The sequence below is a fragment of the Branchiostoma lanceolatum genome, chromosome 18 (genome assembly GCF_035083965.1).
Source record: "Branchiostoma lanceolatum isolate klBraLanc5 chromosome 18, klBraLanc5.hap2, whole genome shotgun sequence".
Lineage (NCBI taxonomy): Eukaryota > Metazoa > Chordata > Leptocardii > Amphioxiformes > Branchiostomatidae > Branchiostoma > Branchiostoma lanceolatum.
The window spans coordinates 9,756,286-9,781,319 of record NC_089739.1 but is presented as its reverse complement, the minus strand read 5'-3'; the positions used below and the strand labels follow the sequence as shown (position 1 = coordinate 9,781,319).

Genomic DNA, 25,034 nt, shown 5'->3' with positions numbered 1-25,034 from the left:
ACTGAAATACTACATTCCCTAATAACATTCAACCATAATACGTACTATTCAATGAAGAGAGACGCTTGTACCAAACATATACCTTTATTATGTTAGTGAACATTTAACCTTATAAATTATGATCCCAGTTCTTGATTCCTGCCGCCAGGTATTAATCAAAATAAAATCCGGTAATGACGTCACATTGAACACATCAGCGGGTTTGGGGGCTGGAACCGCGGCTCACGAAGTACGTTTGTTTTAGAAGCAAAAAGTGTATAATAATCGTGATAAAGGAATGACAAGCTTTCTTTCTACCATTATTTATTAGTATTTATTGTTCATAAACCCTTTTTTTAAAGTACAGAAAAAACAGTTAAAGCAAAGAGGTTAAATGTCCTCCTTGGTTAAAGTGAACAACAAATGAATTCGCATGGATACCAACTGGTTAGCGCACAATGGTACAAATGGGGGAAGGGGGGTGCACGGAAAACTACAAACTTTAACAAAATACGTCTGGACATGGTATCAAGCATGGTTTACACAGAAATTGTTAACAACTTAGAGGCCTTCATCTTTGGCCTTGTGCATTCAAAGTTTGAATGTGAACCTTCTTCTTATTGGACAAGTCCCTTGGATGATGCTATCTCTGAAGACCAACGGTGCTGAACCTAAGACACATGGCATCAGGTTTGACACGACAAAGTGCCCCTTCTTAATAACTAAAATTGACTGCCGTTAATTATTAATCCGACGTAACCAGAGAAGAAATTAAAGTAACAAAAAGTGATATACATTCTATATACATATCTATCCATCTATCTACCTACCTACCTACATGTACCTACCTACATACCTACCTACCTATAAATGCATACTGTACTCTGTGCCTCATGCTCACCCTATGCATTAAGACTTGGCAGGTACATTCGTGCCACAGGACACAGCGGAGGATGTGACATATATGGCTGGTATGGCAGGGTGACCTTTAACTCTTTCCAAACATTTGCAGACTTGTCATAGACAAACACGAATATGTGATCTGCGGCCGTACCTTTGGCTTTTTTATCCTGATCTACATACGTGAATACATGTATGTGCAGCTGGTTCTCCAGTACGAAAAGACTGGGGGGGGGGTCGCCAGCAAGATGGTCTTCTTGGTGCGGCCAGCCAGGCAGTACCTGCCAGCAGTCGGACTCTGTGTCGTACACCATCGTCTTTGTGAAGCATCTGTCTGTGCAGAAGATCTCTGTTCCCATGGCAACGGCTGTGCAGACTTCAGGAATGAGTTCCGGTGGGGTGAGCTTGCACCAACGGTCCTGGCTTGGGTCATAGTGATGCATTTCTGTGTTCGTGATAAAATAGAGGTGCAGACCACAGGACGCGATCGTGAATTCACGATATGTACTGTCAAGAGGTAGCTGTGAACACTCCTGCCATTGGTCAATATGCCAGTTGTACTTTCTGACCTGGACCAACCGATTGCCCTGGATCAATTTCAACCGATTGCCAATTCTCGTTTTCACGGTAAGGAAGTACAAAATCCGATCAACTTCAACAAGGATCTTGGTATCCCCCAGGTAAAGTTTTTCATCTCTAGCTACTGAAGACATATGAGCACGCTCCCACACATCACCCGCCTGGCTGTACTCAAAAACCTTGTAGTTATCTAGGCGTTCATTTGCTAAGATGTAAATGTTGTTGTCGCTGGTAACGGTTAGTGCAAGGACATTCAATTCTTCAGGAATACTGCTTCTGATGTACTTCCCTGTCCGAGGGTTCATGAAAAGGATATCATTGGTGCTGCAAAGGAAGAATATAATGTCAATTGTACAGAAAATCACTTCAGAATGTTTGCGCAAGTCAAAAACGTTGTTCACATGGTGGAAAATATGCCATACTGACCAACCATTCTTTGCCATGTTGTGATGTAGAAGTTTTAGTGGGCCATTCTACCAGGATGAAGGTAGCTGAGCAGTTACAGACCGGTAACATTGCTAGGAAACTTTGTTTTCCAATGATCTACCACTCTGAGCACATGGTGGCATTTCAAGTCTCAAGTAAGTTTGGTTCAGGTCAACCTGTCATTGTAACAAAATACTTTTACACCTTAAGGTTGCAGGAAATAGTATTGCCCCTATAGGGATTTACATAGTTAAGGATCCCAAAGTGAGAAGCTTCGACGCTTGGAAATTTATAGAAAGGTGCACAATTAGGATGCCAGATTTGAATATCCTGAATGGAGTTTAAACTGTAAATGCCAACACAATAAATTGGACTTACCCAAATTTTCGACTGATCAGCTCCAGTCTTTGTCAAGGAGTGAGCAATCCACTGCTTCTGTGACGTCACGTTATGCAGATGAGACACGTGACTCGGAGATCAGTGGATCATAGGTTGCAGAAAGTCTATGGCGCCCTCCGTCTCTGTTGAGGGATGGTTGTAATGCACGGATGTAGATGGACTCCTTAATCCCTCTTGCAAAAAATTCTGATTCTGTGTCCAGGATCTTAACCTTGTCCAATGAAACCGAATGTCCAGGCGACTCTAAGTGTATGTGTTTAGAAACTTCAGAAGAGGTTGTGCTCGGACGCTTGTGTTCGTTGAAACGGGTTTTCAGTGAGCGTTCAGTCTCTCCAATGTACGTTTCTTTGCACTGGCCTCTAATGTTTTGACCTTGACAAGGAATGAAGTACACAACTCCGCACTTGTCCTCCCTAGGTGTTTTATCCTTAGGCGCTACTAGGGCATTTCTAAGTGTTTTAGTTGGCTTAAAACAGGTCTTTATACCATGTGATGTGAAAATGCGTCTAAGTCCTTCAGACATCCCTCAACAGAGACGGAGGGCGCCATAGACTTTCTGCAACCTATGATCCACTGCTCTCCGAGTCACGTGTCTCATCTGCATAACGTGACGTCACAGAAGCAGTGGATTGCTCACTCCTTGACAAAGACTGGAGCTGATCAGTCGAAAATTTGGGTAAGTCCAATTTATTGTGTTGGCATTTACAGTTTAAACTCCATTCAGAATGACTTCTACCAACACAGATGAACTTTCAAGTGAAGATTTGAATATGTTTGACTTCAAGGTTCAATCTGCAAAATATGTGCAAAACGAGGTTAAAGTTGCCGGCTCGTTCTTTTTTTATAAGCGACTTTGATATGACCCCCAGCGGTGGTCACCGTATTGCAGCCGACTCACAGTAGTCGGGCGCTAACAATATTCAGGCGCGAATCCAACCCAACCGAACAAACATCGTAATCAAACTCGTACAGTCTCAAAACTGACGTATTCCTTTGCCATTCACCACAGTTTCTGCCTCGCTAACGTGCTGGGAAGAAAAACGACGGCCTTTTCAAGCAATGTGACGCACTACTTTGTACCCGAACTACTATTGGTGACGGGGGTCGCCCATTAATACTGTGTTCTGCTGCCTTAACTGGCTAAAGCGGAACTAGTCTCAGCCCTGGATGTACAGAAGAACTAAATCGTTCTGTGTCGTTTCTTTTGGGGAGAAGGCAAAATAACAACATACCTTGTATCCATATCCCATTCAGAAACTGGTGCCCTTAGAGAAAAGAAAAATATGTCGGGATTAGGGTCATCTAATAGTAACATATTCACAATAATGACACTGTGTGACTATGTACTACACTGCTATGGAATATACAATATGTAGATTGGTGTTATCCTCACAACACCAATCTGAGAGTCAAAGGAAGAACACGCATTTACTTGTATGGGATAAGCATGGCCATTTCCAGAGTGTCCATCCTGACTCTCTTCTTCATGTTGGAAGTCTCCTTTACCACGTTCCTGATGGCAGATTTCCCAGGATCCTCCCTGACCAGTGGATGTTCTAAGATGGCTGCCGTGTCGTCTGAGGTCAGCAGGTTGAAGCGGATATGAGGGAGGATGCTGGGTAGGTGGTGCAGTCTGTAGGGTACATGATGGGGGTTACTGATTACATTGGAAGTTTACATTGATCATTTATGAAATTGATCATTTATGATTTTTCAATCCCTTACTCCCGTAGGAAGGCCTGGTGGAGGCTAGGGTTTGGGCTCAATGTCTGTATATAATGCCAGACCCGCTACTTTGGAGAGACTAGAAATCCCTTGGTTGGTGGGACTGGCATTATATACGGAAATTTTGACACGCCGATCAATTATCTATATAACACCCACCTGTCCTCCCTGCAGTGCTGCACCCATTTGACCACAGCCTCCCACACTGCTGTCTCCTCTTTAACATCCAGCTCATCGTGGCTGATGATCTCAGTCAGCTGATTCACACTCAGGCTGCAGAACTCCTCGGTCGAGGCAAGCTGTGGAGTACATGGAATTGTACATGTGTGGCACTGTTAAAATGTGTCTGACTTAGTTTTAAGCACATAAAACCTCCTTGGTTTGACAAAGAAATGAGTATGCTTATAGTTATAGCGAAGACAGTATGCTATTTGTAAAAGCTTCCAGATCTAACAGAAAATTGCAGTCATTGTCAAGGAAATATTCTGATAGATTGATTTTATCATTCGTTTCATCAAATTCGTTGTGTTCAGAAGACATCATCCATGAATTGTAGTCTGTTACTTTGAATTAACACATTAAAGAAGAAATCAACCTTAGCAAAGTGCCTATAGATACACTGCAGACATTGGTTCCGGACAACGTCCATAGAAAAGACATCAGCAAACTTGTACAGGTCCACACAGGTGGATCGCTGAACATTCATGGCCATGTAGCTGCTGCAGGTGTCTCTCACATAGTCCAGTTGGAGTAGGTCAGCTGCCTGGTACAGGGGCTGCACTTTGTCCAGGGACACATGGAGGGTTCCTGAATACACGTAACTCAGGATTTCACCGACCATGTCTGCATCCAAACCCTGCAGAATATAAATAACACTAACAACGACGTTCAAAATCACCTACTAATTCAATAACCATTCTAACCATTCCTATATTGAGATTGAAAACACACACAACCATTCACAAACAAACATGTGCACATACAAACACAAACCCAATGTATTAAAGCACATACATAAATGCATGAATAGGTATGGTAGCCTGCTGAGGTAGCCAACCCTGCCTTGCCTAGCCCGTCTTTTCCGCAAAACCCCAAAGAAGTAAAATTTGCAACCATTATGTTCAACGCAACCTACATTCAATATGCATCATGGCTATCATTGCCCTAACACTGTTTGATCGAAGACAAAAGCTGTAAGACTCAAGAGCCCCGTGAAGCCAGCATACTAGAATGAGGGTCTGCATGCCCTTTTTCGTGAAGCGTTACGAGCGATTTTAATTCACCGTTAATCGTTACCGGCCGCCTTGAATTTACCGTTAAGCGTTATCGGTATATTACTCGTGAAGCGTTACTGGTCGTTTTAATTCCTCGTTAAGCGTTATTTGTCATCCTGAATTCAACGTTAAGTGTTATTGAGTAATTCCTCGTTACGCAGGAAAAAGCATTCCAGTGGGTCAAGATTTCAGAATTTTTCTCAAGGGAGCACACGGCTCCGGCGAAAATATGTCGGTAGGGCGCCCCCCACAAAATTTTAAGCTGAAACACTTCTATTTTCCACTCTACTAGCAAAGTTTTCTCCTCAAAATTCAGGAAATTAAGCGTTTCGCGGTTCAAGATTTTAGAATTTTCCCCGGGTGCATGCCGTGCCTCCGTCGAAAAATATTGTCAGGAGGGCGTCGACCCCCAAAACTCAAGCTGAAACTCTTCTGTATTTTGGTGGCAAAGACTGTATCCAACAGGCGAAAGGAGTTTTATAGCACCCAAGGGTGGTTTATAAAAAAAACTCTTTTGCCAGTTGGATACAGTCTTTGCCTCCGTTAGATCTGCTTGGATATTAAGGGGGCAAAACTTCTTGTGTGTGGGTGGGGGGGGGGGTCAATTTGTTGTTCTTTTTGTTCACAACTAATCACCTATGCTGCCTGTTTAACTTTCCCAAGTTCAACAAAACCTATAGGTTATCCTTACCCTACCTGCAAAACAACCGTCTTCTGCCGACATTCCGCCATGTCACTTGTAAACATGGCCCTGAAGTAGGGGCTGGCCGCGGACAGAACAAGCCGATGGCAGGGAAACTGGCGGCCCTCGACTTCAAGGACGACATCCTGCAGTACCCCAGCCTTATTTAGGTCACTCAAAGCTCCGAGAAACCCGTGCTGATAGCTCTCGTCTTGGTAGGAACGTGGACGAACTGCGCTGTCGTGGGGAGACTAAAGGGATTGCGCCTGCGCCCAGACCGCACGATGAGAGACTCCAAGTAAAAAACATGGTTTAAACCATTGAAAATTCTTTTTGGTGGGATTTTTTGTGAAATCTGGGCAATATAGGATAGGCTGTGGTAGGATAGACTCTGTATTTGCTGAATTAGTTGAAATAAATGGTCTTTCTCTACCTTGTGAGGTTTGGCACCCCCCTGATATAGTGGGATGGTCTTCAACTGGGTGTTTGAAGCCTGTAGGGCCTATCCAAGGGCTCTGATTAGGGGGGGTTATCTGGAGAATAGCCGTATAGAATTTGTCAGGGATGAATCTGATGACAGTTGACATAACTGGTTAGTATTTGAGGGTAAGTTATTGTAGTCTGATGTTTTGATTCCTGAGATAATGACACCTTCTTTTTCTTAACTTCCCCATAGGGCTACATGCATTACTGCCATTTATTGTATCCCTTTAGTCTCCCCTATAGGAAATTCACATAGGATAGAGGCAGACCATTTTGGTCCATTTCATGGGGTTTTAGCCTTAGACCTGTTACCTAAGCAATGGTCAGACCTTATTTGGCTCATTTTTATTAATAAATTATCCCATTTTTGTTATTTTTAGCCATTTTTCTGAGTTTTTAACCCCGCCTCCAATCAGTGCCTGGCTGCAGCTAGGCTATGTGTACAAAGGATGGGATTTGAGTATTCTAAAGGTGAATTCAAAGGGGGGGGGGGTCCCTAATGGTGAGGGGGGTCTCATACCAGGTGAATATTGTGTTTTGACCTTGTCAAACTCTTTTTCTATACTCTATGCCTTGTTTATAGCTGCTTTTTGTGATGGTTTCTACACACTTGTCTTGCTTTTAGGCCTGTCAGGGCCCCTGTATTGACTTTTGTTGTACCTCAAAAGGAAATTCAGGTGCCTACTATAGGGAAAAAAGTCCCCCCTGTACTGGGGTGACCAAATTCTAACTTTATTTACCTGTTTCTGACAATTTTCCACCTATAATGGGTAACTTGGTCATTCCTAGCCTAACTTAGGAGAGCAGCCCTGACACCTGTTAGGTCATCAACTCCCAGGGGACTGTTTTTGGTCTGAGGTCTTTGATACTCAGGATTCTAACTCACAACCCTACCCCGCATTGTGTGATATGATTGACAGCTGTCAATTCTGAAATTGATTTCTCTAATAGGGGAGACTAAAGGGATTGCGCCTGCGCCCAGACCGCACGATGAGAGACTCCAAGTAAAAAACATGGTTTAAACCATTGAAAATTCTTTTTGGTGGGATTTTTTGTGAAATCTGGGCAATATAGGATAGGCTGTGGTAGGATAGACTCTGTATTTGCTGAATTAGTTGAAATAAATGGTCTTTCTCTACCTTGTGAGGTTTGGCACCCCCCTGATATAGTGGGATGGTCTTCAACTGGGTGTTTGAAGCCTGTAGGGCCTATCCAAGGGCTCTGATTAGGGGGGGTTATCTGGAGAATAGCCGTATAGAATTTGTCAGGGATGAATCTGATGACAGTTGACATAACTGGTTAGTATTTGAGGGTAAGTTATTGTAGTCTGATGTTTTGATTCCTGAGATAATGACACCTTCTTTTTCTTAACTTCCCCATAGGGCTACATGCATTACTGCCATTTATTGTATCCCTTTAGTCTCCCCTCGTGGCGATTTGGGACTGCGGCAGCCATGTTGATGATGATGACGGGACTGTACCCCCCCAGAGGGAAATGTGCCTGATAACCCAAATATGTAGCGGTATGGTGTCCCTTAGCAATTACAGGTTTGCGTAGCAAAACCTTTGTTGGATCCGTTGGCATGTGGGGTGGCTGCCATCTTGAATTGTGACGTCACAGGGTCGCCATACTATTTTATTGGAACGGGGTTTTTTTGGGGGGTCGCTAGCGGCGTTCTCTTAAGTTCTCAACAAATCGGCACACAACTATCACACATTCAACTCAAAAATAAAACTAGAAATTCAATAGCAATTCATATTTATAAAAAGATCCCGCAATCGCTAAACTAACACAGCAAACCTGAAATATATGTATCACAAATACTTAACTCTAATTGATGTCTCAACCGCGCGCCGTAAATCCAAGACTCAAGGTCGATACTGTCCGTACAGTCGACCGTAGGTGGCGAAATTCTCGAAAGGGGAATGTCGGTCCCAATAGTGTTGAGATTCCCGTACGGGCGTCCACGCTTCCAGGTGAAGACATACCTATATTTATAGATGAAGGAATAAGCTAGATATACCTCCTTGGGCCCTTGAAACTATCGTCTCATATAAATGTGACTATTCAACATAACGGATTAGAGGATCTTCAAAACATGCCTTGTAGTCTCCAGAAAATGAATAATCATTCTTAAAATATATGAAAAATTGCTGATATAGGGGGAGAGTGCAATTGCGTTGGTCGATTTGAACTCCTACTGACTTATCTGGATGTTAACTATTTGTCAGTGAGGTTTCTTGTTGTCTCTCTGGTATTGTTTCTTAGGTTGGGTATTCTTAATGCCTGTGTGTCTGGGTAGGACAAACAAAACATCCTAAAGGAATGACAACTCTTTCCTTCCATCATTATCTATTAGTATTTATTGTTCATAAACAATTTTTTAAAGTGCAGAAAATAACACAGTTATGTGAACAACAAATACATTACCCTTCGTATCAACTGGTTGGTGAGCAAGGGTTCAAAGGAACTGAACGGAAAACTATAAAGGATGGTGCAAATATAAAAAGCTTGTGCAGAAAATGTAGAATACAATAAATGCGGCTTAATCGTAGCATGTACAGTGTGATGCATTATGAGTAACATCTCACAGTTGAAGGTCCCTGATACATAAACAGAATACGTCTGAACATGGCTCATGTTATCAAGCATGGTTTACACAAGAAATGTTAACAACTGAGAGGCCTTCACCTTTGACCTTGCGCATGCACAGTTTAAATGTGAACCAGCTTATTATTGGACAAGTCCCTCGAATGATGCCTTCTCTGGTGACCAACAGTACTGAACCCAAGACACAGGACATCAGGTTAGACATGACAATGTGTCCCTTCTTAACAACTAACTTAAAGTAACTAAGGTATGGAAAATAAGGATATAGAATGCTACTCAAAACATATTGCGTCATCGATCCCATTGTAAAGGCATTCAGTAAAACCTGATTACTGGGGTGATATCCTTAAATATGCAATCCTTCCTTCCCTGTAGGCATACTGTAAACTACGTGTCCTACCCTATGCATTAAGGCCTGGCAGGTACATTCGTGCCACAGGGCACATAGCAACACATGGCTCGTGTTGTTTGTGTGGCAAAGAGGCCTTCAAGTCCTTCCAAGCATCTGCAGACCTGTTATACACATATACGAGCTGGTCGTCTGATGTATCTGTGGCAATCACATACGGTTCTAACCACACATGCAGCTGGTTCTCCAATACGAAAAGACTGGGCTCGCCGTTAACAGCCAGGTCTCCTGAGTTTGGCCAGCCTTGCAGTACCTGCCAGCAGTCAGACTCTGTGTCGTACACCATAGTCTTGGTGAACTCCTGGTCTGTGCAGAAGATCTCTGCTCCCAGCGAAACGGCTGTGCAGAGGTTGGGAATGAGTTTCGGTGGGGTCCGCTTGCACCAATGGTCTTGGGTCGGGTTGTAGCGATACATTTCTTCGTTCATGAGCAAATAGAGGTGCGAACCACAGGGCACTGGGAAAATATCGCTCCCTGATCTGTCATCAACGGTACTACTAAATTCCAGCAATAAACATTCCTGCCATTGGTCAATGTGCCAGTTGTACTTTACCATCTGGACAACTAAACTAGCATTGCTTACCGGTCTTCCCACCGAAAGGGAATATAGTATCCCATCAGCTTCAACCAGCTGATGACAGATATTGAAGTATCTACTTACTGAGGGCATACTAGCTCGTTCCCACACGTTACCTGCATGGTTGTACTCTAACACGATCAACTGATCATTCACAGATTCTATCCCCAGGATGTAGATGTTATTGTCACTTGTAACGGTCATGGTCCTCACCAACAGGCGGACGTCTTCGGCATACATGGCATAACTGCAATTGATGTACTTTCCTGCCTGTGGGTTAATGAAGATGATCTCAACCGTGCCTTCGGTCTCAACTTCGTCCCTAGAGAGGACAGAATATATTGTTATCAAAAGTGTAAATACAATTACGTTGGATGAAGGTTAGGCATCCGGGTAATAAGATACGCAAACAACAGTTGCTAAAGCAACTAGATAAGATTTTGAAACAGTCAGACGTTACAGACAGCATCCGCTATCTTTCGTCAGTGACTAAGGAAAAAACTAGAAAAACCGGGTTTTATACCGAAACTCTGATCTGAGTAGATATCTTAATGAAGTGAAGATAATTTAGGATTGTTTAATAGAAGACTAAGTTAAGAGAAGGTTGTTTGCTAATAAGTCAATGCTCTTGTTGTTTTAGGACCCAATGTTGTTCTTTGGGGTTCGAGTTGTGGTATAAAAACACTGTGTGGCTATGTGTTACAGTGCTGTGGAATATACAAGATGTAGATTTGTGGTATGCTCCCAAAAGTCAAAAGAAGAGGAACATGTATATACTCGTATGGGAAAAGCATGGCCATTTCCAGTCTGTCCATCCCGACTCTCTTCTTCAGGTCGGAAGTCTTCTTTACCACGTTCCTGATGGCAGATCTCCCAGGATTCTTCTTGACCAGGGGGTGATCTAAGATGGCCACCATGTTGTAGGGGGTCAGCAGGTTGAAGCGGATGTGAGGGAGGATGCTGGGTAGGTGATGCAGTCTGTAGGATAGGGTAGAGGTTATCAATTTCATTTTCTGTCATTTTCCAATGATTTTCCAATCACATTGGAATCTGCAACTGTGTGGTCTTTTTACACCATCGAATACAAAATTATTTAGAACGATTCAGATCATTTTCCCAGCATAACATCTTCTGCAGATTTCAAACAAGGCTGTGAAGAGATATCTCAACTTTCCCTTTTTTAAGCATGTATGCATTTTCAATTCAAAACTAGACCTTCTGAACACTTTTCATTCTCTAACCAAATAGGCATATGGCAGGTAAGAAATTTTAGCTGTGTAACAATAATCATAGTCTCCAATGACCTAGTAAAGTAATGAAGTTTTTTATAAAACTGAAATACCATTTTGTTGTTATATAACATCATGTACAACACCCACCTGTCCTTCCTACTGTGCTGCACCCATCTCACCACAGCCTCCCACACTGTTGTCTCCTCTTTAACATCCAGCTCATCATGGCTGATGATCTCAGTCAGCTGATTCACACTCAGGCTGCAGAACTCCTCACTGGAGGCAACCTGTAGAGGTGTAGAGTACATGTACTTTTGTGGTACTGTTGAAATGTGGATCTTTATCTGAAACATTCGGTTCTCCTATAATTTATACCTATAGACAAGGAAGTACATTTGTACATACTGTACTGGAGAGTTGTTGAAACCCACTTAATACCATCTACAATTCAATCACAACACTCAAGAAACTCATAGAAACTGAAACTAATTTGGAAGGACAGGAACTCCTTTCTGCAATGAAGGACAAGAAGTTCTGGAGAACAAACTTCACTTGCTGCACCTCGTAAGAGGAGGACAGATGATGATGATGATGATGATGATGACAATTCAAACACTTTCCAAAACTGACAGAATACACAGAATATAGAGACCAACCTTGGAGAAGTGCCGATAGATACATTTTAGACATTGGTTTCGAACACTGTCCATAGAGAAGACATCAGCAAACTTGTACAGGTCCACACAGGTGGAGCGATGCACGTTCATTGCCATGTAGCTGCTGCAGGTGTCTCTCACATAGTCCAGTTGGAGGAGGTCGGCTGCCTGGTACAGGGGCTGCACTTTGTCCAGGGACACATGGAGGGTTCCAGAGTAGATGTAACTCAGGATCTCCCCAAATACGCATGCATCCAAACCCTACAGAAGAATAACAATAATGTTTACATCAAAATCATCTAATTGATTCTATCCTATAATACTGTGACACTTTTTACATTTTTTTACTATTAGAAAAATTCCATGGCATTCTGTTACACATCACATACATTAAACAACATGCATATTTGTTTATCTGTGTCGTAAGACTGTTTCGACTCGACTCGACTCTCTCCCATAGCTTAGTCAGCCGTCGGGGCAGCATGGCTCTCAATGAAATCTCTCCACTGCTGGCGGTCTTCTGGTTGGCTGATTGACCGCTCCACTCCTTTTAAGACTGTTTGATTGAGTAAAAAGGGCTGAAATTCTCGAAAGACCGTGCAAACGAGTTGATTTGACAGCCAAACACATCAACAGACATCAGGAACGTTCCCCTGGGTTGCCTCTAAATCTGACGTTTCGAATTCTGACCGTGGTTTCAATCGGCCTTGGTAGGTTGGTAGTCCAGGAGGAGATTCTCAGAAGAGGCCTTGAAAATGAGAAACCGCTGGCACATCTTGTACATATATGTGGCCTTGGATGGGCCGCTTGAAACCCCGTCAGAGACGGTTTGAACGGTCTGAGTGGGTGCAGATGTAATGTCGTTCTGGACGGCCGGACGCTGTTTGTGACGGCTATAATGCGGACGCCGTTTGGGACGGGCGTTTCAGACGTCCCTCGGTCGCGGCTGCTAATTAGCTGATGGGACGGACCTAACGCCCGTTTGAGACGTCCGGTCACGGATATAGTTTTTGTGGCCGCTTGGGGCTTTGTGGCTGCATTCCAAACAACAAAGCAGCCGGCGGTGTACAGAAGACCACCCACAGCCGCCAGGCTACAGCCACTGGTCTATAATTCTTATATAAAAGTTCCTACAAATCTATTTGCAGCGAAATTTCGTTAGCTAGGGTTCGTCTAGGTAGTCGCCCGGACCTGGAATGCTAAAGAGGAAACCTGTGAAGAAGAGTTTAGTTTACGGTTAGACTAAGCCTTCATGTAGGGTTGAGTTAGAAAAAGGGTCAGGCTAGGGGGACATCTAGAAACGTATTAAATGGTGAACCATCCACTGTATGATATATTTAAAGACCATCCCACTCTTCGGATTCCCCCGTTTCTGCAGGTTATTTGTATCATTTATCAGAGTTGAATGCAATGGCCCAACCATAACGTAACGACCAACCTACCTGCAAAACAACCGTATTCTGACGACTTTCCGCCATGCCGCTTGTAAACATGGCCCTGAAGTAGTGGCTGGCCGCGGACAGAACAAGCCGATGGCAGGGAAATTGGCAGCCCTCGACTTCAAGGACGACATCCTGCAGTACCTCAGCCTTCTGTAGGTCACCCACAGCTCCAAGAAACCCGTGCTGGTAGCTCTCGTCTTGGTAGGAACGAGGACGAACTGCGCTGTCGTGGCGTTTTTGGTCTGCGGCAGCCATGTTGATGATGATGAAAATGCTGTACCTTCGAATTCCACGGGATCCCGTGCCTGATTACCCAAATATGTAGCGGTATGGTACCGATTACTACCGAAGACAATCGATTCCTTTAAACACAGAAAAAGACATCTATTTTCGTGCCATTTGGTCTTGTGTTGGTTCCTACGTGAAGAGATATGCCAAGGAAGTAGAGATACGGTCTTTTTACAATGAATATCTTATGAATATCTTTAAAGTACTTATGCCAAATGACACTAACATTAAATACAAGTTCCTGATAACAGTCAACGATATGTGTAGTATTATCAAATGTGCGAAGAAAAGGCGTTTGTACCGAATACGCACCTTTCTGATGTTAGCGAACATCGAACCTCACAAATCATAATTGCAGTACATGTCCTTGATTACTGCTGCGAGGTAATCAAATTAGATTCCGCTATCACTTCCACAACAGCAGGCGTTAGGGAACCCGGCACTGAGCTGGAATTATTATTTGGAACGTTCGATGTGCACTTAAATCAGGAGGGCGTGTATCTTGTACAAGCATCGATGTTCATTTGATTATTTTTGTTGTTGAATTAATCAGGAACTGTTGTTTTTCTGTCTCACACTGGTGGCATACTAGCTTTTAAAAGCATGCATGGGTGTTTTTACTTTGGTGTGTCTTTCAGTCTCTTCTGCCTATTTCTCTTAAACTGTCGCATGTTGATTCTTGTGACTACCTACATATAGATGAGGGAATTAAGCTAGATAACTGTTGCGTCACGTTTGGTGCTTTGTCACGTTTGGTGCCTAGGCACGGTTTGTGACAGTGCCCGCGTGTCACAAACCGTGCCTGGGACAAAAGCACGGTTTGCGACACTCCGACACCGTCACGAATGGTGCCCAACCGAGCACAGTTCGTGACACACAAGGGGTCTTATCCCATACTGTGCTTTTGGTCGGAGCTTAGTGTTTTGAGGGGGAGGAGTCTGCCCAACGCGTTTTTTTCCCTGCCGCCCGCCATCTTTGTTTTTTTTTTCGGGGCGCTGGGATGAGAAAGAATCAGCGTAATTCTCGCTCATTGAAATACATTTCGCGCTTGTCTTGGATGATTTGGACTTAGAGTTGATGTGGCACAAACAGACGGACGTCTCATCACGAATTTCTACAACAGAAATCCGTCCCGAACCGTGCCATTCACGACTGTGTCCTGAGGCACGGTTCGTGACAGTGCCGGAGTGTCACAAACTGTGCTTTTGCCCCAGGCACGGTTTGTGACACTCGGGCACTGTCACAAACTGTGCCCAGGCACGGATTGTGACAGTGCCTGAGTGTCACAAACCGTGCCTGGGGCATAAGCACAGTTTGTGACACTCCGGCACTGTCACGAACCGTGCCTGGACAGTGCCCGGGGCTAAAACTTCCCGTAGCATTGATTTAGATCGGGCGAGCTGACTGCCTCGGGACGTCGAAGTAATCGGCAAGTGGCCCGATCCTAGTCTAGATCTGGTTTCCCTGGATAGAATATATTTAGTCTTACAAATTGTTTTTTTTTAGCATCTGTTATAGACACTGTCTTTTTGTGCCACTTCAATTCTAGGTCTAAGTTATTCAATTATTTTACAGAGCGAGAATTACGCTGTTTCTCCTTACCTCAGCGCCCCAAAAAACAAAGATGACGGGGGGGGGGGGGGTGTGACTGCGGTAAACAAAAACACGCTGCCTTATATGGAAACGCGGGCATCACTGCCCCGTCAGTCACAGTGATTGACAGCACTTCCGGGCACAGTCTGTGACGGTCAGGCTGTGTCACGTTCTGTGCCTGGGAAAGCATAGAACGTGACAGGCATGGTGTGTGACGGTACAATAACCTGCTTAAGCTCTTGAAAAAAAACCTAATTGGACACTTCGCTCATCTATTTAAGTGTAACCATTCAACAGAGTGACAATGAGGATGCGTTGTTGTCCCAGAAAACTATAAAAAATATTCTTTTAAAAATACTAGAAATTTACTGAAGGAAACATTCAGCCAGCATTGACAGGTCCGAGTAGTGCTTACACGCAGATCAGCTCGAACTTGTATTGACTTGTAGACGTAACCATTCATCAAGTTGGTTAAGAGCATTTTCACCCCTTGTGTGCACAAATGGATTTCAAGACGACCTTACAAATGAAAAATCTTTCTTACCATTGAATATCTACCAGTGTTTATTACCGATTAAGTCTTTAGAAAAAGCGAAACCAACTTCAAGTGATCAACAGATATATCGGCCTGGGTACAAAATAGTGAGCAAGTGCACAAGGGGAGTGTATGGAAAACTATAAAGATTAATGCCCAGGCTAGGAATACAAAATGAAAGTACAGAAAGTAAAGTATACTATAAATTTACTAATTTTGGTCACTCATGACAAGGTGCCTCTTCTTAAATAAACTAAAAAAACAAGACATAGTGTAAGCTATAGGAGCTGGCAGAAATTACGGTACTGCTAACATGAAACGATACCTCTCCTAATATAGATGCATTCTGTATAAGCTAATGACTAAACAGGTATCTTTAACATTTAACACACTGAAGAAGAAGTCTCTATTGGTTATAGGGTTAGGCAGTAGGGAGAATGTTGAACAGTCCCTCTGTGTGTCCTAGTGTATATACTAGTACCCTATCCATTAAGACATGGTAGGTACATGCGTGCCACAGGACTGAAGGAACCACATGACATGTGTTCCTTATATGGCACTGCGGCCTCTAAGTCTCTCCAAGCATCTGCAGACCTATCATACACAAATACGAGATAGTGTTCTTTTTGTTGTGTGGAAATTCTATAGGGTTCTAACAACACATGCAGCTGGTTCTCCAGTACGAAAAGACTGGGATCGCCGATGGTAGTAAGGTCTCCTGGATTTGGCCAGCCTGGCAGTACCTGCCAGCAGTCAGACTCTGTGTCGTACACCATAGTCTTGGTGAACTTCTTGTCCGTGCAGAAGATCTCTGTTCCCAGTGAAACGGCCGTGCAGAGTTTGGGAATGACTTTCGGTGGGGTCCGCTTGCACCAATGGTCTTGGGTCGGGTCGTAGCAACACATTTCAATGTTCATGAGGACATAGAGGTGCAGACCACAGGACATTGCTGCACAGAAACCCTCGCCCCGGGCCCGAGGTCTGCTGATCATGAGTTCTTGCTGTGAACACTCCTGCCATTGGTCTGTGTGCCAGTTGTACTTTTTCATCACGGCCAATCGACTGCTTCCTGTGCTTTCCACACAGAGCAAACAAATAATCCCATTAACCTCAACTAGGGACCGACAAGATATGCCCCTTAGTTCGTCGTGCCAACGTACTGAGGACATACTAGCACGTTCCCACGCATTCTCTGCATGGTTGTACTGTAACACGGACAACTGATTGCAATCCGCGTCTTCGTTACCGAGGATGTAGATGTCGTTGTCACTTGTGACAGTTAAGGTCTTGGAATAAAAACGGCGCGAACCAGGAAAACTGCGGCTGATGTACTTCCGTTCCCGAGGGTTCATAAAGAGGATATCATTGTTCCTGGAGAGGACAAAATATATCATAAAGTGTCAACAACAGTTGATTTTAAATTCACTTCAGACAAGCAATTAGCATACATGGTGGAAAATATGGCATTGTGGTCTACTATTCATTGCTGCTATGTAACATAGAGGTAATAGTAGGCCATGACGCCAAAATGACAGTATAGAATTGAGTCTTCTAGAGAATAAGTCTTTCAGCTGCCGAAAACTAAGGTTAGCCAGACAGTCAAAAGAAAAATGTATGTATGTGTGTATGTATGTACAGACATTACCTTGAATGGAAAATCATGGCCATTTCCAGGGTGTCCATCCCGACTCTCTTCTTCATGTTGGAAGTCTCCTTTACCACGTTCCTGATGGCAGATCTCCCAGGATTCCTCTTGACCAGGGGGTGATCTAAGATGGCCACCATGTTGTACGGGGTCAGCAGGTTGAAGCGGATGTGAGGGAGGATGCTGGGTAGGTGGCGCAGTCTGTATGGAACAGGGTAGGGGTTATCAAGTATAGAATCTGCAACTGATTGTGTAATCACTTTTCACCGCCGAACAATAGAACTTTTAGAAATATTTTCCTAGCATAAAAGTCTCTTCGCTAGCTGTATCTTGACAAAAAGAAATATAGCTGGTAAGAAATTTTGGTTGATTGTTTCTTTGTTTGTTTGTTTAAACCCTTGTTTATTGATGCTCAAATTGGCATGCAGGCCGCTTTTCATTGAGTTCATGAAAAAAGAGGTAAGGGTCGGACAAAATATAACAGATATATGAATTGCATCATTTAAGTCCTAATAAATCTATCAACAATATCATTACGTATGCATGGTACAAAACACATAGTTGAGTAACAAGAATCCTAGTTTTCATTAACCTGTCAATTCAATGAAGCTATTCGTAAAACGAAAAGCTTGATTTGTTTTGATATGGCATCATGTATAACACCCACCTGTCCTTCTTGCTGTGCTGCACCCATCTCACCACAGCCTCCCACACTGTTATCTCTTCTTTAACATCCAGCTCATCGTGGCTGATGATCTCAGTCAGCTGATTCACACTCAGGCTGCAAAACTCCTCAGTTGAGGCAACCTGTGGAGGTGCAGAGTACACGTACATGTGAGGTACTGTGGACATGTGAGTTTTGATACAGTTCTGGCATGCTCCTAGCATCTATATACCGAAAAACATAACTTAAGGAATACTGAACCATCTGAAAGCCATCGGCGTTTCTTGATAGAAATGTTTCAAAACTGACAGAATATGTTGTCATAATCATGAAAATGTCATTACAGAGAAATATTCTGAAACTAGCAGATCAATTTTCGTTCACCATAGCATTAAGTTTGCTGTCTCCAAAATACATCATCTATACCAGGGCTTGAAATTCTTCCCAACCAAAAAACATTCGGTGCACAGAAAGACTTTTGGGTGCACCACATAAAATGAAGTTGAATGTCAGCAAAACATAATTTTGATGCTACTGCTTCCCTCAACCAAGTAATACATGAAATAAAGTACAACAAAGCTAAGGCTTTATTGCTTTTTCTGATACTCACATTTCAAGAATATTCTGTATACGAGTAGTGTACAGGAGAACCTTTACCCTGTAGAGTAGAAAAAAATATCTAGGTGCACCAAGGAGGTTAGATACACTAACCTCCTTGGGTGCACAAATGCACCCACAGTCAAACATTAGGTGCACAGCTCCAATTTTGGGTGCACACAGGTGCACATGCACCCACAAATTCCAGCCCTGTATACATATAGTTTATTCCATGGGATAATCATGTTGAAGAAGCAAACCTTAGAAAAGTGCCGATAGATACACTGCAGGCACTGGTTCCGGACAATGTCCATCGAAAAGAGATCAGCAAACTTGTACAGGTCCACACAGGTGGAGCGATGCACGTTCATGACTATGTAGCTGCTGCAGGTGTCTCTCACATAGTCCAGTTGGAGGAGGTCGGCTGCCTGGTACAGGTGCTGCACTTTGTCCAAGGAGACATGGAGGGTTCCAGAGTAGATGTAACTTAGGATCTCCCAAAACACGCCTGCATCCAATCCCTGCAGATGAAAAGCGATCATCTGAGTGTTCAAAATTACATTATTGGTTAGTTGTTCAGGGTTATGATATGCCTTAATTTTGGGTTTAATAGGGCTCAGTTAGAATTAGGCCATTTAGGGCCAGGGGGAGAAACCCTGTAAGTGGGGAGGGGGGCAAAACGTGATGCAAAACGATCTATTATAAGACCATCCGCTCTCCGTTTTCCCCCGTTTTCTGCTGGATATTTATCATCAGTGTTGCATGCTTTGTTATCAGTAGCTCAACCATAACGTAACGACCATCCTACCTGCAAAACAACCGTCTTCTGCCGACTTTCCGCCATGTCACTGGTAAACATGGCCCTGAAGTAGGGGCTGGCCGCGGACAGAACAAGCCGATGGCAGGGAAACCGCCGGCCCTCCACTTCAAGGACGACATCCTGCAGTACCTCAGCCTTCTGTAAGTCGCCCACAGCTCCAAGAAACCCGTGCTGATAGCTCTCGTCTTGGTAGGAACGAGGACGAACTGCGCTGTCGTGGCGATTTTGGTCTGCGGCAGCCATGTTGATGATGATGACGGTGCTGTATCTCCCAGGGGAACCTAGCCGAACTTTGATTACCCATATATTGTAGCGATATGATGGTCATAACCGATATCTTCACTGACACAATGACTTATGGACAGGTTGTGCTTTTCAGGTTGTATGTGTGTGTTCGTTTGTTTTTAGTCAAATGATATGCAAAGAAGTTACTGATGATGGAACACTTAGTCAATAGTTTTTGAAATCCCAATTAGGTAATATATCTATTACTAACAGTAGTTTAATTCCTTCGCCTGGAAGTGTGTGTGTACAAGACCTAGCACGCAACAGTTAGAAAAAACAATTTCATACAAGTGATTTGAAGACATTCAAATTATCAAGAAGGGACACCATGTTATGGCTGACCTGATGGTCAGCACCGTTGCGTTCGTTACTATGAATTATCATCTAGCCAGATGACATTGACCAATCAGAGGTCCCCATTTCATATCAGTTATGACGCCATAATGTCATATAAGTGACATAAGTGGTGAATAATGAATCTCAAGTGGTCATTTATTACAGTAATCGACCTGTTCAACTGTTAAATTATGTAGTGAGAGATGATACTTTTTGTTAACATTTGTATTTGTTCCATAAAATGTTTGCGATCTTAAAACAAACCAAATCTTCTGTGAAGACAACCAAATAAAATAAACCATTTCAATACAAGTAAAATCTAAATGGAAGGGCAGAAAATATTATTCTTGACATCCCCAACTGCAAGTGGAACCACACACAGCCTTCTATGTTCAGATGATGTTGACCATGTTAATATATAGATATAGCATTGACCACTCGGCAGGACACCCAGCAGGGAGGAATGATTATGAGTAAAGTAGATTTGAAGAAGATTTGACAACAAAGGACAAAATGTAAACTTTCAAATGCATTTCTTCAAAATTGTACCAATGTATTTATATGTATAGTATTAAGGAATCTATGCATCATATAGGAATTTGTTACTCTTATGTCGGTCAGTTAGGATAGGCTATATGATAACGATGTTAATGACCCGTCTATTCCTCATTGGTTGTGGTGTCATAACGCCTGGTCATGTGCTTATCTTATTCAGTGGTTATAGCAAATGCCCAGGCCTTATGACACCATACACACCTCTTGGCAGGTCATTAACCCTTAATTTCATTATCCAAGAAACCCTTTGTATCCTAAACTTTTTGTTTTTCTCCAGGGAATATGATTCATTTTATACTTTTCAATCATCTTAGGTATGTTGTGCGTTCTCGTTAACTGTTCTAAAATCCTTTTTGAACAATAAAAGCTATTTGATATTCATGGCAAAAATAGCTAGCGTTATCTCTGTTCTGTCAGATCTATTTCAATGCCGCTCATAATTTGTTGGAAGATTCCAAAGTTTCATGATAACGCTTTCTCGGCTTTCTCTGCTTAGCACTCTCCTTTTTCCCTTGGTATATCATTTTACTTTCCTTCTGTAATTTTCTTTGCCATCATATACCAGGTTTAAGATTTTTTCACACCCCCATTATTTTTATTGGTCCAATCCAACCCAAGACCAATCAAATTTTGTTGTCACGTAGATCCAATTAGGTAGAGCATACCGAAAGTAAAAAAAATCATTGAGGCTTGACACATGACCTTAAAGCTTATAGACATACCGCTGAATAGAATGTTTACAGCTCACGTCACCAAGCTTAATTGTCTGATCCTACCTCGATGGTTCTACCAAATCCGGGTGGGATCAAGATTTTCCCAAAAGTCGTAAACTCAATACAAAACAATTTAACCTTCGTGTTCCCTAAATTCTGTTGGTATCTTTCCTGTGACATCTGTTTGGAAATTAAACAGATGTCACAGGAAAGATTCCTTCTTTTTTTCAAATTTATAAGAAAATCTATCCCCTACTTATGCTACAGACATGGGACAGTCCTACCCCTCACTGTACAGTCTTCATCGGTTCGACAGCAGCATGGCGAGTGGTTGGAAGTATTTGGTTGCTTCTTTGGTCATTCTTTCTCTACTGTCCCCAAGTGATCTGGTCAGGGATGACCATCTACTTGGAACCAAGACAGAGTGTCAGTCATTACGTGAATTTGACGGGTAAGCATTTACATGATTTACACCGTATTGCCTCTTCCGAAGACGTTCTTTTTTGTTCCTTATTGTCATTTTACTATTTTCTATATGCCAGGTAGATTTTGCTGGTCTTTGCAATACTATATATGTAGCGTATTTGTGTTTAAGAAATATTTATTCTTAAGTGTACTGATGTTACTGTTTTTTTTGTGTCAATATTTGCCTCGAGACTGCTGCAAACAATGAATAAATGAATGATCATGAATACTGAATATATCTTACATTTTTTATGATCCTCAGGGCCCGCCCTTTCAAGTGTTGCTATGTACATATACGTTGGTAAGATATTGCATGCATAATCATGATAAATCCCAGCCCCACAAAATGCTTAAAGGCCCATATTTGTTTTACAGACAGACGTTATTCCAGTTTGGTCCGCCAGAGTACCAAGTGTATTCTCTTGACTATCAGTATGCTGTGGAAGAACTGGCTAATCAGATGGACATGATACGGAAGTTCTTCAAAATCAAGGAGGCGAAAGGTAAGTAAATGCACGCCATTGGTGTCTAATACAATTGGCTTTTATTATTATTATCTGTACATATTCAAAATGTTAAAGTAATTTTTTTTATCTCTATAATTCTTTTAGACTCTTGCAAACGTCATGTACATGTATGATTGATTGTGAATAACAGAAGTTGAATAATTCAAACGAGTCAAGCAATCCTATTGTATCCCCAGTTCAATTCATAGTGCGCGTCGCGCGCCCAGTGAAACTGTGAAATTATGATAAGAGAAATGAACCAATCATTACTACAATATGTAAAGCCGACGTCACATTGTCAACGACCGTCGGCCGAATCTGTTGACCGGCCAGAAGGTCGGTGGACTTCAAAATCGTCAGAGAATCGAGCGTATTTTTCGCCAGAAAATTTACCATGTTGCATTGGACTGGACCCGGTGACCTACGAACTTTAGCCGACCCCTAGTAGCCTGGTCCTGAGTCTCTAGGGGTCGGCTTAGGGGTGTTTTGCAGGGCGCGGCCCAGTCTGCTTAATGATTGAGCTGAGTTTCTGTCAGCCTTTCTACTTAAGCTGCCATAGACAGTTTCGCCGCCGCCCTAGGGAGCGAAGTAATTTGATCCAAGGCTGTAAACACACTCCGAGCGGACTAAGTTGTCTGGGCGGGCAGAGATCCCTCCCAGCGCCGTAGAGATATCAGGTTTCCAGGCTACTTAAAACCGGGCTGTAGTTGAGAGAACACCAGCCGTATCATGTCCCTTTAGATTGACTTGCACACCGGTACCCTGGCGCATTCCTAGTATATTGACAGACTCCAATTGGGATCTTTATCGGTAGAGTCATCGAGTTCTTTCAGGTCGTAACCCTGACCCCGAGCCCTAACCATTGAGAAAACCACACACAAGGCAAGGCTGGAGACCAGTTTGGGTGTGTGCTTGTATTAAGTTCTAAACGGGAACTATGTGGATACAGCGTCTTTTCAAAAGATGTGGCATGAGTGTGTACAGTTCAATTGACTTGATGTAGTCCACTACTATTTGACTTTTATCCTGATTTATATTCATATTTTTACAGGATGGAGAAAGAGATGGACGGAATATGTCACCCAAAAGTATTTCCCAAGACGCAATCGCTCGCCTCTGGTCAAGGATCTCATCGAACAAACCACTACAACGAGGAACTTCCTGACAATGGCTCTCCTGCAGACAGCAGATGTAGATGAGGAGAATCCGGTGTTGTGGAGGTGCATGTGCAAGTTCTGGGAAAAGCCGGTCTCCAGGAGCTGGCCACCGCGAAAAGAACTACCGACAACCCTGACGGAGTTAGTGGCTGACTGCATTGAACAAGTCGGAAGGAAAAAGCATGGCAGAAAGGTTTTCTTTTCGTCACTGTTATCTGCTTTGAAAGCTCTTCCTGCAGCTGTGGCCGTTTTCAAGCGGACAGTGAGTGGCCCTAACGCCGGGCCGACTCTCTTCTTTGGTGGCGTGGTGCTTTCCGGAGATGACGTAACCTCCTTGGTCAAGTTCTTTCCTTATCTCCTACATTTGAAGGGACTGAAATTTCCCCACTGCAAAATCAAGACAGACGGCGTGACAAAGATTGCTGAACAGTTACATTTTCTTCAACACCTGGAGAAAATTAACATGTACAAGAATGACATCGGCAACGAAGGAGTCAAGAAGCTCGCTGAGAAATTTCACCTTCTGCAGAAGCTTAAGGAATTGTCGTTGCAAGGTAATTCTATTTCAGCTTCAGGTGGAACAGCCATAGCTGAGAACGTAGCGCACCTACAGGCATTGGAACGTCTCTCTCTTGGTGAGAACAAAGTGGCGTCTTCTCTTCCAGACTTGGCCAGGTCATTCGCCAAGATGCCACGACTGCGCAGCGTTGGTCTTGAGTATCTTGGTTACGAAGGAGAAGCAGAGGTCGCGGCCAACGCGGAACGCGTGAGAGAGGCTGTCGACATTCTCTGTGGAAGTATCAGACCGTACAGACAAACAACAACGCTGTATAATCAGACCTGTGGGAAGAGTGCAACTGATACAACTTTGGTGGACGGAAAGTGGGAGGCAGTGAAGAAAGTTATGAAACTTTCGAACTACATTGTAGTAATCCAGTCGGGGAATTTGGATATTAGAATCAGTCTTGGATTGGACGTCTAGATGCCACATGGTATGGAAGTGGCAACGTTTTTCGTGAGCCGCAGTGCCAGGTTCCGAACTGGCTGCCATGTTAACTCTGACGTCACAGACGGAACTTAATTTGATTACCTAGCAGTAAGAATCAAGGACTGGAAATATTATTTCAAAGGTTCGATGTTCACTAACATCAGAAGGATGTACATGTATATTTTGTATATATGTCTTTATTAATTGAGTAATACTTATTGTAGTTGTATGCACTGAATGATCAGGAATTGTTGTGTTTTATATTGTTATTGCTGGTACAAGCGCTTAAACCGGTCATCATTACTGTTTCGTGACTTCACTATATATTAGTAAATCTTGAAAGTACGAGTACATAATAGATGTGTACACATGTACTTGTGCCTAGCCCATAGCGGTAAAATTTTGATATTCATTCAGTCATAAAGATGAGTTCGATCATACAACATATCTGGGCCCCACCTAAATACAGACAGACACACAGACAGACACGCACACACACACGCACCACCGTAA

The 25,034-nt window shown here is 43.0% G+C and overlaps 3 protein-coding genes across 7 annotated transcripts; 1 reads left to right on the top strand and 2 right to left on the bottom strand.

Annotated features, from left to right (window-relative positions):
* Positions 1-81: 81 nt before the first annotated feature.
* Positions 82-13,652, bottom strand: LOC136424043 (kelch-like protein 12). 5 transcript variants are annotated; one of them, XM_066412447.1, is made up of 6 exons: positions 13,375-13,652; positions 11,933-12,193; positions 11,424-11,563; positions 3,716-3,916; positions 3,516-3,548; positions 82-1,782 (listed from the first exon to the last, which is right to left on the bottom strand). In XM_066412447.1, the coding sequence occupies exons 1-6, from the start codon at positions 13,627-13,629 to the stop codon at positions 882-884; spliced, it is 1,791 nt and encodes a 596-aa protein (XP_066268544.1). In that variant the 5' UTR covers positions 13,630-13,652; the 3' UTR covers positions 82-881. The 5 variants fall into 5 exon arrangements, with proteins under 5 accessions (XP_066268544.1, XP_066268545.1, XP_066268546.1 ...); XM_066412450.1 differs by having other exon boundaries at positions 1,202-1,324; XM_066412451.1 differs by having other exon boundaries at positions 1,697-1,782; positions 3,516-3,540.
* Positions 13,653-16,196: 2,544 nt separating this feature from the next.
* On the bottom strand, positions 16,197-19,759 carry LOC136424722 (kelch-like protein 12). The gene is made up of 5 exons (XM_066413343.1): positions 19,505-19,759; positions 18,957-19,238; positions 18,103-18,242; positions 17,436-17,636; positions 16,197-17,161 (listed from the first exon to the last, which is right to left on the bottom strand). Exons 1-5 carry the CDS (start codon positions 19,757-19,759, stop codon positions 16,273-16,275), a joined length of 1,767 nt encoding a protein of 588 aa, XP_066269440.1. The 3' UTR covers positions 16,197-16,272.
* A 2,457-nt stretch (positions 19,760-22,216) lies between these two features.
* LOC136424720 (uncharacterized) lies at positions 22,217-24,572 on the top strand. Its single transcript, XM_066413342.1, has 2 exons — positions 22,217-22,373; positions 23,428-24,572. Exons 1-2 carry the CDS (start codon positions 22,217-22,219, stop codon positions 24,513-24,515), a joined length of 1,245 nt encoding a protein of 414 aa, XP_066269439.1. The 3' UTR covers positions 24,516-24,572.
* The last annotated feature ends 462 nt before the right edge of the window (positions 24,573-25,034 follow it).

What these genes read in the sequence shown, in the direction of transcription:
- LOC136424043 (XM_066412447.1), bottom strand. Translation starts at nt 13,629, where the DNA reads ATGGCTGCCGCAGACCAAAAACGCCACGACAGCGCAGTTCGTCCTCGT. An exon ending in AGAATACGGTTGTTTTGCAG is followed by an intron (nt 12,194 to 13,374) that starts GTAGGTTGGTCG and finishes ATTCTTCTGTAG; the next exon opens with GGTTTGGATGCATGCGTATT. An exon ending in TCTATCGGCACTTCTCCAAG is followed by an intron (nt 11,564 to 11,932) that starts GTTGGTCTCTAT and finishes ACACCTCTACAG; the next exon opens with GTTGCCTCCAGTGAGGAGTT.
- LOC136424722 (XM_066413343.1), bottom strand. Translation starts at nt 19,759, where the DNA reads ATGGCTGCCGCAGACCAAAATCGCCACGACAGCGCAGTTCGTCCTCGT. An exon ending in AGAAGACGGTTGTTTTGCAG is followed by an intron (nt 19,239 to 19,504) that starts GTAGGATGGTCG and finishes TTGAACACTCAG; the next exon opens with ATGATCGCTTTTCATCTGCA. An exon ending in GCCATGATTTTCCATTCAAG is followed by an intron (nt 17,162 to 17,435) that starts GTAATGTCTGTA and finishes TGTCCTCTCCAG; the next exon opens with GAACAATGATATCCTCTTTA.
- LOC136424720 (XM_066413342.1), top strand. Translation starts at nt 22,217, where the DNA reads ATGCTTAAAGGCCCATATTTGTTTTACAGACAGACGTTATTCCAGTTT. An exon ending in CAAAATCAAGGAGGCGAAAG is followed by an intron (nt 22,374 to 23,427) that starts GTAAGTAAATGC and finishes ATATTTTTACAG; the next exon opens with GATGGAGAAAGAGATGGACG.